The following is an 11,780-nucleotide window of genomic DNA, read 5'->3' on the forward strand; positions in this document are numbered from 1 at the left end:
CCTAATACAAGGCCTCATATGTTTTTTACATGGCTTTGACTTGTGAGCTTAGGCTTACAATGGTGGTGAATGATACTGTGAAAAAGTCTATGTACCCCACTCACTAAGGGTTAAAATAACTAGAAGTGACCATTGAAATCCTCACCTAGGTCCAGAGACATTACTCCAATGAGGCTTGTTCCATGTTTATGGACAGTTTAACAATTGCAGTACCTGTTGCGCTGCATTGTAAATGAGCAAGAGACCAAAAGGTTGTCCACCGATTCCCCTTTGAGATTTTGGTTATCAAGTATGCCACTGTTCAAAGATTGTAGATGAGATGGAGGAAGAATGTGTATTAATGGTGCAAGGAACATATCCAATGAGTACTGGTGTGGGTAAGTGGCTACATAGATAGCGGACAGTAGCTCCATATTAGGACACAATTCTGGACTTCAAACATTTTGTTTTGGTGACAGTCATCTCTGATTCTGACATTTTGAGATAAAATTGGGGCTCGATTGTGAAGATTTGAAGAACTGAAGGTTGATTTGGTACTCTATTGCAAAGAATGGAAGAACCCAAGGCAAATCTGCCCTTTTGTTGCAAATAAATGAAGATTCCAAGTTCCCCCAGCAACCCCATGTTAGGAAAAATTATTTCCCTTCAAACTTTGCTTTGGTGACCATCTAATCCCGGATTCTGACATTTTGAGATGAAATTGGGGCTCCATTGTGAAGATTCAAAGAAAGTAGATTTGGTGCTCTTTTGCAGAAAATGCAATCAAGGTGAACCTGCTACTGTTGTAACTTGTGAAGAATTGAAGAAACCAAGGTGATTTCTTCCCTCCATTGCAAAGAAATGGAGAACCCAAGGTGAATCTGCCTCTCCATTGCAAGAAAATTGAAGAGCCCTTGGCGAATTTCATCCTCCATTGCAGAGAATTGGAGAACCCATGTGAATGTCAAGCTCCAATGTGACGTGTTGAGGTTGCAAATTCCATTTCATTGTTATGTTTTTTTGTTATTGTTTTTGTTTATTTTCTGTTGGCTATTGAAGACATAATACTGTATGCATTTTGGGCTAAACCATGTAAACTATTGTGTTAATAAAAATTCCCCCCCTCAACATTTTAATGGTCATTTTGCCACTATAATTTTCTCTGTTCATAATCGGCAATGTGATTTTCTATAGTATGTCATATAGGCTTTATGCCTGCAACAATATAAAGCCACGTGTCATCATGTTAATGGATCAGGTGCTAATGATATTTGTTGTAATAGTGTTTATTAATAGGATACTGATGGTTTCAAGTTTTCTTTCATAGAGTAAATACTAAATGTTGAAGTTAATGTTAGACCAGTGTTCCATGGGGACTTGCCCCCCCCCCCCTAGGGGTCTAGTTTCCTTGCTCCCCTGCGCTCTGGGGACTTGGGGACTAGAAGGGGACGTTTCCCCACGCTCCCAAAAATGAGGAAACTCAGGGGGACGTGCCAGGGGGGCGTTTCCCTTCCCTGAGGGGGCGTTTCCTTGCTGTACAAGATGTTTGTACTGGCACTGAGATTTTACCGAGATATCCCAGGACTGCTGTGTATAACACAGTCCCTTCGTCCGAGATTTTCATCTTCTAATCACTGTTATATTATGCTGTCCAACATGCTTAAATTGCTACAGAAGAACCACCGAGATCAGATGTCAAGACTGTTATAGACAGCCTTGGATTTACCACGCTGTCATCTACAGCTACGTGCCATTAATGTGGGACCTTGTACCTGAGTTTATAACTTTGACTGCGGCTGCCACACCTGTCATTTTTCAGCGTGAACAGTTCTTCTTTTGGCTGTAAGTTACATGTCTCTTAGACTGCGTAGAAGTTTCCCTGATCTGCGTGTAATTTCCCTTCATGACTGTGTTTTAAATTTCTTTCCTTACTGCGGCTATATGACAACGGATCTGCGTGGCTGCCATCTATGCCTGCGGCTGTATCATGTCAATGGATCTATTGCGTGGCTCATCCTCATCAGCAGCGTGGATATCCTCATGACTGTGTATGACTGCGTGGTGTATTATATGAATGCCCAGCATATATATTCAATGTATATATTTCCAGCGTATATGCCATGTATGGACTCCATATTGCATTAACATGGTTCCATATTCATATGACATGAATAGCATTTGACATGTGAATAGCGTCTAATATATGAACATCGTTTGTATACATATCACACCATGAACAACCTCATGAACATCGTTTAATATATGAACAGCGTTTGATATATGAACAGCGTCTAATACATATCTCACCATGAACAGCCATGAACAGTTTAATGCATATCTCACCATGAACAGGCCTATGCTATGCTTTGCAGCTTTTCAATTCAAACCAAATTGGCAAATTGTCATAGTGGACTCAATTAATAAATTATATTTTATATTTATAAATTTTTAAGACCCTGATGCTCCCCCACGTTTCCTAAAAAATGGTAGGGAGCTTTTGCATAGGCCGCTCCCACGCCCCCTCGCTCCCTCGCCCCCTCGTCCCGGAACCTTGGTGGAACACTGTGTTAGACCAAGGTCCAATACAAAAGCTCTCTTAAATGTTACGTCAATACAGTTGCACGTTAGTATAAATTAGCCATAGAATGGGCCCATGATCAGTTGTCATACTTGTGTTGACACAGAGTTAACAAGTGGAAAATCATTGTCAGTATCATTTGAAGCTTATTTATTGTGAAATTTATATTTTAAATAAGTGAAAACAGTATTTTTATTTCATCTTTTTGGTGCTTCAGATAAGCGATGGTGAAGCACAACAATGTAGTGCCCAATGGGCATTTTAAGAAGCATTGGCAAAATTATGTAAAAACATGGTTCAATCAGCCTGCCCGCAAGAAGAGGAGACGCATTGGTAATGCCATAAACCTAACCATGCTTATTTTTTAAATTTTTTTTCTTGTTGAAGATGAGAGCTTTGCATGTCCAACATGTTCATTATATCTTCAATAATGCCTTCTTATCTGAGTGTTTGAGCATGGTTTTGCAGCTCGTCAAAAAAAGGCTGTGAAGATCTTTCCGCGCCCCACATCTGGCCCTCTTCGACCAATTGTACATGGCCAAACACAAAAATACAACATGAAAATTCGTGCGGGCAGAGGATTTTCGCTTGAAGAGCTGAAGGTGAGATTGTAGTTTCAATATTCAATTGTTGTGTATAGAGTAAAGAGGTTTTTGTGTTATTTGACTTACATTTTATTAAGCTCTATAGATGGAATTGTACTTATGTTTGGTCAGACAATGTCATCTTTTCTTTTATTTATCATCATTTATCTTATGGTCTTATCTTTTTTTACCCTTCTGGTCTCTTTTCCATCACTCAGAATGTTTTTAAATTGTATATTGTCTTTATCAGTGTGTTTAAATCACCATATATTCTCTTTTTTAATGTTTCTAAATCGTAGTCTCTTGATTGACAACCTATTGAACAGAATGAGTTAGATAAAGCTTGATCTTGAATTAGATTGTGCCTGTGAGTGAGAACCTTGCTGGAATATACATTACGGGATCAGACAATGTGTTTTCCAAATGGTAGAAAAGTATGCATTCAACACCTAGCTGCTAGGAACTCCTCCACCCCCCTGGTGTTCCTGCTATCGAAGCCTGCTCCTGGAATGATTTCCCATTCTACCAAAACAATTCCCTACGCTCCCGGAATTAAACCACAGGAGAAGAGATTGGAAATTACTTGTGGCAAGAGGCTTAAAAAAGCTTAATAGATAGCATAATAATTTGTCTTTTTCAGTTTATCTCTTACAGTTTGTTGATGCTCTGATTAATCATCATTAATCAAAGATCTTTGTTTTCAAAATTTTCCAACTAATTTACCATTCTGCATGCTCTTTCTTAAACTTATATGCAGCAAAATATGTAAATCTATATTTTATATAGAAAAGCTCCCAGAGTCTTTTGGAAATTGTTGGCTCACATTCCTGCTCGCTGCTTTTCAGTCCCTCTTAACAGTTGTGATCCAACTTTGTACCATGGTCGTTTCAGTTTCATTTTTCTTTTAAAACAGTTTTCTCTGTACATGGATATTTATCATATTTGTTATCAAAGAAGCATCATTGATGGTGTGAATCCTTGTTTATCTTTTCACTATCCCGCTTCATTTTTGATATCTAACTATGCTGTTGGAAGCTTTTCATAGAAGGTGAGTTTGCTCAGTTAATTTATTAAAAGCATATGGCTCACAATTGGTTCAGGCCTATTAGGAGGGCCATGGAGGGTTACTTTTTCTTGTTTCAGTTCTTTACAAATACACTAACAATGATCTGTTAATTTGTCGTTTTTGAAAAGTCAACTTGCATGGAAATTTAAACTTGATATAAATGCATAATGCTAGTGAATTAAGAATTACTATAGTGGTGAACTATATATCATTTTAAAACTTTTTAAGCAGCAGTAGGGAAATTTGTTGTAAATTTGGTAGAATTTTGAAGGGTTTGAATTGACGTGTGATCTATCCGAGTTAAATGGACATATAATCCTCTAAAGAGTTCCATGCTTAGCTATATTTTTCATGTTTATTGCTAGGATTACGATGACTATTTTATTCAAATGTTAACTCATTGGACATGTTCTACAGGCAGCAGGCATTCCTAAGAAATATGCACCAACAATAGGTATTGCAGTTGATCATCGCCGGAAAAATCACTCCCTAGAGGGTCTTCAAACCAATGTTCAGCGGCTGAAAACATACAAAGCGAAGTTGGTTGTTTTCCCAAGAAGTGCTCGCAAGCTCAAGGTAGGATTTTTTCTTTGAATGCTATTTAGTAACTTTAAATCGGAAACTCTCTTTTAAAATGGTTGTTTTTCCTTTACGAGGCATAATAATTATTGCATATCTATGTGCAGGCGGGTGATTCTAGTCAAGAGGAGCTGGCTACAGCTACTCAAGTTCAAGGCTCATATATGCCAATTAGTCAAGAAAAACCGTCAGTTGAAATTATCAAGGTTACAGATGAAATGAAAAACTTCAAAGCATATGCCAAATTGCGTGTGGAAAGAATGAACCAACGGTTGGTTGGAGGTCGGATGAAGAAGGCCGCTGAGGCAGAAAAAGATGAGAAAAAGTAGATATCTGTTCTGGAAGCATTGAGAGAGAAAGACATTTATGAAGTGGTTCATTTGAACCTTCCTTTTTGGGTTTTTTTTTTCATTTTCAGATGAGAAATGCAGTTTGTGCTGCATAGAAAACACCAGGACTAGAACCATAGGTATTTTCTTCAAAGGTCGTAAGATGCATTGCATTAAAATGAATGTATTTATGGTATTGGTAATTTTTATACAATATCCATTGTTAATTTTCAGAAGTTTTTTTCTAATTGTTTTCAGCATACACTACTAAATTAAATGAAGGCAAAAGTGGCCGGTTATTTTTGTTCTTTTCTTGCATTTATCGGTCTTTTAGGTTTTGTATCTCTGTTTGTCTTCTACTTATACGAATGCTAAGGCTGTCAAAGATGGGTCTCTCTTCCTCTCCCATGCCTATCTTTCTCACTCGGAAATGTATATGTTGTTCATAATGATGCATTCCTTGCAGAATCAAATATTCAAGTAAAATAAAAATGGACTGAAATGAGGCGTTTTCATCAATTCAGGAACTGTGTTAGAGATGATACAAACTTAAGTATTTGAGCGAGTAAAAGCTGTTGCAAGCTAAACTATCTGGTTTCTAGAACACACAATAGCCTACGATGACCAATGATTAGAAATGACGGCCAAGTGTGACACTCATCTGTCTAGCGTTTGAACCCTTTTGGCTTGATTAGTCAATTCAGGATGCCAAGCTGGATCGACCTGAATTGTTTAATCAATCTGAAGGTAAATTTTCAAGTATTGGTCATGGTGTTGATGGTTACATGCATGCAGATACGACCATTCTATTATTTTTTCTTAGTGCAATGGAATTTAGTTTTCACGTGAAGTGAACAGTGGAGGACTTTCTATCGTTGTAGTTTGTTTTATTGCGCTCGTGTCAATATTGAGTGCAGACTTCCTCGATTTGTTTTGCTAGCAATGTGATGCTATTTGGTTCCTAGCAATCACCCTTACTGGCTATAATGGAAATTAGGCTCTATCAATGGAAAGGGAACTAGACCTCCAAATTTGCTCGGGGGAGCTTTCCGTCTTAACACACTGGTTGAGTTGCGTGCCACTTTCAAGGTTTGTAAGTAGAAATGTTAAATCTGTCACGTCGTAGCTCATATCGATATATCTAATTAGTTTGTTGGGTTAAGTGCCATGCCTGCTGTTTTTTGTCTTGGCTTTTTTGATGACGACTTCCCCCTGCCACAACTTATTTGCGGGCTCAATACGATAATGAGCCCTTACGATTCCATTTTTCTATATCAGAAAGCCAAGGACCATTACTAATTAGATGATAGTCCCTCGTCTCTAGCAAGCAGTGTCTTTGGCATACATCCGATAAGCCCCTTTTTGCCATAATAATCGACTAAGCAAAATGATGGATTCATATTTTTGATAGCTCTTCACACCTTGAGCTCACTGGGAATCGTATGTTCAAGAGCCATCGACCATCCTCCTATTGCGCTGGTTAGGAGTCATCTCCTGACCTCCATTACGTTCCGTCCAATTTTTATATTCCTCATTTGCACTCTCATTTGTTGTTATCCTTCTGCAATCGTTCTCCGCTTTATCATTGGATTGCAATGCTCGGCATTACTTAATGGTAGATTCTTGTCTTTGGGATATCTTTAGAGCCATCGTGCAAGTTTTGGAACCCTTGAGTCTTAGCTTGGATTTATCCACTTCCATCTGTTGCCATTCTCAGTCTTGCTTTTACATTTGTCATGTGATGCCTTATTTGTTCCTACCCTTCTGCAATTGTTCTCTGCTGGATATATTGGATTTCAGCGTTTGCATTACTTGAAAAAAACCATGTTTCTGCAAGTTTTCAAGAGCCATTGTGCAAATCCTGGAGTCCTCCAGCCCTGTATCTGGAGCTTTTCAGTTTGCCGGTCAGAGGCTGGAAGAGGAGGTAGAATATTTTGAGGGGCAAAGAAGATGGAAGCATTTCAGTTTGACGGTCAGAGGCAGGAAGAGGAGGTAGAATATTTTGAGGGGCAAAGAAGATGGAAGCAGCAGTAAGCTGAAGTAGTGTACAGCATTTGTTCATTCCATTTTCGCATACCTCTTGCATGCGTTTTCTTATTTTCTAAAATTTTGCACAGGTTCATTTATTTTCCTTTCATCTAGATGTGTTTGTTGATTTATCATTATGTTGCCTGTTTTTAATTCTGGTCAGACCATTTTTACCTTGGTTATTAATAGAAGTTTATTCACCTGATAATTAATAGGTGTACCCAGTTTTGCGTTTTCACTCGTGCATTACAACCTGCGCGTGTTTTCTGATTTTGTAAAATTATTGGACAGTTTTATTTATTTTCCATGCCTGCAGATGTTGTGTTTGCTGATTTATCATTATATTGCATGCTTTTAATTCTGGGGTCTGCCAACTTAATTTTGGCTAACAACCTAATTTTGGTTAGGTTTGGTGTCTATTGTCTCAGTGTGATCTTTATGTTTTGTACATTTCTATAATTGCTTGTTGAAGAGGGCATAACAAGTAATAAGAAGACATCTAACACTCACAAGTAATTATCAAGAAGATGAATTAAGCATTAATCTACACTACACTTGATTATGCTCTAAGATCTCCAATAATTAATGCATTTTCACATGGCTTAAGAGATGAAGTGAATAATCAATATCCTCAACAAAATATAATATACTTGGTGGTTTTAATGAGGAATTTTATTCAATTTGTGTTTATATGGATCTTTGGAAGTTCCAAATCATAAACATCTTAGCTTACGTAAAAAACAATCTATGTTATAATTTCTTCGTTTTCATGAGTTATAAAATTAACATGACTCCCATGATTAAGAAGGATTGGAGTGTACTCACTTAGCATAGATCCATCTTAGCTTTGGATCTACCAAACACTGAGAGGGGATCAAATCTTTCAAGATGCAAACTTTTTTTTGAGCACAAAATTTGAGGAAATGTTTTATGTTTAATTGGCAATTAGGGACAAACTCCATGTGGGTCATTTTATTTATGACAGCTGATATTTTTCTTGGATCTCTCTTATCGAGAGGTGTAGGATTGATATAAAGATCATCCGATGCCGATAAGTATTCATGGAGATATGAATTTATTTGTGTTATAAGACAGTTCGTCAAGGACGGCCAACAACCAAATAAATCCCACAAGTGCTCAATGTTTTAATATAAAAGGAGATGACTTGAGAGTCATTTTTCACACACACTTCTATCTAGATTTTTCCACTTGTCTTCGGTTTTAGTGGAAGGGAAATCTAGGAGTGGAAGTTCTAGACATTAGAGGAAAGAAGACTAAGGGAGCTGCCGTAGAGGAGATGCTCTAGCCCTAGACGTTGTCAAAGAAGAAGTCAAAAACATTGTCAAGGAAGCATGCCCTAGCTGCAGTCTTGGAGGAATCTTATCACAGCTAAGAGAGGCCCTAACGCTGTCCAAAAGGCAACCTTAGACGCAGTCTAAGAGAGGCCCTAACATTGTCCAAAAGGTAGCCCTAGACGTAGTCTAAGAGCAGCCCAAAACACTGTCCAAAAGGCAACCCTAGAAGCAGTCTAAGAGAAGCCCTAAACACAGTCTAAAGGGCAGCCCTAAAGGCAGTCGAAAGGGAGCCCTAACGCAGTCTAAAGGGAGCCCTAATGCCAACCTATGGTGCCCTAGATGCAAACATAATACCACTGAAAAGGTGGGCTGTAGGTGACCCTCAAAACAGGGACATCATGAGAGTTTGAGGACTCAAACATGCCCAGGACAACAATGCTAATAATTGGGACAACAACAAGACATGGTGCTGCAATAGCAATTGGGACAACAACAAGACATGGTGCTGCAATAGCAATTGGGACAACAATGACAGTGATGGGACATCAACATACTATGATGGGACAACAATGACATTGATGGGACAACAACATACTATGATGGGACAACAATGACATTGATGGGACAACAACATACTATGATGGGATAGCAACAATGGGACAACAAGCTAACATGGAATGGCAATGTCACTAATAGTGGGACAATAGTATGCCACATAGGACAACAGTGGCTAGCATGGTGCAACAATGGCACATGGGACAACAGTGCAGTATGCAACAATATGATGTGATCATGGGTGCAACATGGTGCAACACTATGAGGTGCAATATGATGACGAGATGCAGCACAATGATAGGTGAAGGAGTCACATTGGAGAATCAGTTGAAGCAGCATGTCTTCAACTGATCTCATGTATCATCTTCTTAGAAATGATCTATGCTCTTATCTCGATAAGTCAAAATGTTGACTTCTATTGTAAATGTACTATCTCTCTCTCCGCTGAACTATTGAATAACATATAAGAAGAATTGATCAAGGGTTTCTCCACATTGGGGGTTGTCCCTGGCTAGCGCCACATTTTGTGTCCTCTTGTCTTGGTTTGTCTTCTGCGATTAATGTTTATGTTCTATCTGCAGTTTATTTTAATGTTGATGTGATTGCTAATTTGGAAAAGATATTGAGCTAACTGTGAAAATTGAAATAAATTGCTCTAAGCATAGAACATATCTAAAATTAACATGGTATCAGAGTTGAGTTGAAGACAAAGCCCAAGCAAGAGTGAAAGAGCAATCATCGAAGATAGTTAGGAAAGGACAAAAGGATCAATGGGTTCCTCATCCCTCTTCAAATTCACCGAGGGTGAAATCGAAGCAGAGAATATTATCAGAATAGTGCAGCGAAATATGGCCTACCTAAAGATCACTTCATTGGGAAGATCAGATCTCAGGGTGGAAGGAAAGGCAGATAACTAGTTCGGCCATTATGCGAAGGAGTGTTCGAATGGCAGGGACATGTCACTTGATGATGATAACAATCATTCCATGGCATATTCAATGGTCAGAGGAATGATAGGTAACGCAGGTCATCAAGGAAACGACCGACTCTTCAGAGAAAGCAAGGAACCCCAGGTATGGAAAATCAAATGTTGTTTCTGATAAGATAAAGTTATCTTGTATTATCCCTCTCCTTACAGAATTTGACTTATTGATTATAGTGCTTCAAGGCACTTCATCGGATAGAAGGGTGCTCTCTCGAATTTGGTAAGAAACAATCGTGGGATTATACTTGGAGCCAGTGCCACCTATCCCGGAAAGGGTGTAGGAAATGTTACCCTCAATTGTATGAGGGTAACCTGATTCATTTACAGAATCTCTTTTATGTACCTGATCGCAAGAAGAACCTGGTGTCCATTTCAGCAATGGAAGTCAAAGGCTACATGGTGGCATTCATTGATGGAAAGGTACGTGTTTGAAAATGAAATTTTCAAAGATACTTTTTCTCATGGGTTCAGGGTTGGCAATTTGTATCAAGTTGCAGGATGGTCCATTGGGGATCATGTTAATTGACATATCTCATCTATAGCACTGAATGTCTACTTATTATGGGACCTTACCCGATGTGAGTCAAATGGTGACAGGGATGCTTGAATTCAAGAAGAGCATGAAGGTACATGTCCGAGATGTACCGAATGAAAATCTTACAACGGGATCATTCCCCTCATGTAGCAAGTCCACAAATTTGGAACAACCCGAGGGGTTTGAGATTTATGATTGGGAATCTCATGTATATAGGTGGAAGAAAGCCCTCTATGGCTTGAAGCAAAACACCTCGGGCCTAATCTGAGAGGATTGATAGCTGTCTGATGAAGCTGAGATTCACTAAAAGTGAAGCCGATCCAAACCATTGTTTGAAGGTTGTGGATGATAGACCTCTCATATCGGCACCTTTTGAGAAACGACCTATTTCTGACAGGTGCAGACCCTCTCACTTGCAAAAGTAAGAAGGAGTTGGATTCCAGATATGGAATGGTAAACTGCAAGCTCGTGACTACCTTGAGGATCATAACTTTATGAAGTTATATGGTGGTGACGCTGGACCAGATTTGGGAAATGCATTGATGTTCTTGGTGAACTTCTGTCTGTATATATGCTTTGCAGTTAGCATGGTGAGCTCATATTTGGTTGAGCCTCACTAGATTGGTGTCAAGAATCTTCTGAGATATCTTCAGGGCACAATCTCTCATGGATTGAGATAAACTGTCGGAAACATGAAGCTGCATGATTATTCGAACAGTGATTGGGTAGGCAGTGTGGAGGATCTCTAGAGCACTTTTCAGTGTTGGTTCTCTCTAGATTCTGCTTCGATATCATGGATGAGCAGGGAGCAGAAGTCGGTTGCTATAAGCACTGTCAACATTGAATACATAGCTACGAGTATGATCTTGTGTGAAGCTACCTGGTTGTGGAAGCTCATCAGTGAGCTGTTTGTACACACGATGAATACCACTGTGATTCTTTGTGACAACCAGGGGGGGATTCGATTATGCCAGCAGATAGACATCAGATACTACCTTATCTGGGATATGGTAAGTCGATGAGTGAGGAGGCTCCATCGCATTGAGACTGATGTATAGGTCGCAGACACTTTGTCAAAGCCCCGGGGAAAGGTCAAATATGTGATTTTCCCGAACGACTTGGAGTCGTTGAGAGACCTTCGTATAAGGGTCCTACATGTTGCATGCACTGAGCTCTGGGAGCTTTGGGGGGCTTGGGGTACTTATTGGAGCGACATATAACCACAGGGCGACTCACCCTCCCCTGGTGGTGTGCTATGTACAAGGTC

General features: G+C 39.2%; 1 protein-coding gene across 1 annotated transcript in view; it reads left to right on the forward strand.

The window, feature by feature from the left end:
• LOC149254394 (large ribosomal subunit protein eL13z-like) overlaps positions 1-5,423 on the forward strand; it is a 28,691-nt gene extending 23,268 nt beyond the window's left edge. Inside the window, exons 2-5 of the mRNA XM_089460146.1 lie at positions 2,775-2,890; positions 3,026-3,159; positions 4,625-4,783; positions 4,894-5,423. Coding sequence (XP_089316272.1) covers positions 2,782-2,890; positions 3,026-3,159; positions 4,625-4,783; positions 4,894-5,115 — 624 coding nt within the window. The 5' untranslated portion in view covers positions 2,775-2,781 and the 3' untranslated portion in view covers positions 5,116-5,423. The remainder of the gene's footprint in view (positions 1-2,774; positions 2,891-3,025; positions 3,160-4,624; positions 4,784-4,893) is intronic.
• Positions 5,424-11,780: the final 6,357 nt, after the last annotated feature.

This window comes from Pinus tabuliformis, chromosome 7 (genome assembly GCF_031772625.1).
Source record: "Pinus tabuliformis cultivar Carrire ecotype Pingquan chromosome 7, CPIR1, whole genome shotgun sequence".
Lineage (NCBI taxonomy): Eukaryota > Viridiplantae > Streptophyta > Pinopsida > Pinales > Pinaceae > Pinus > Pinus tabuliformis.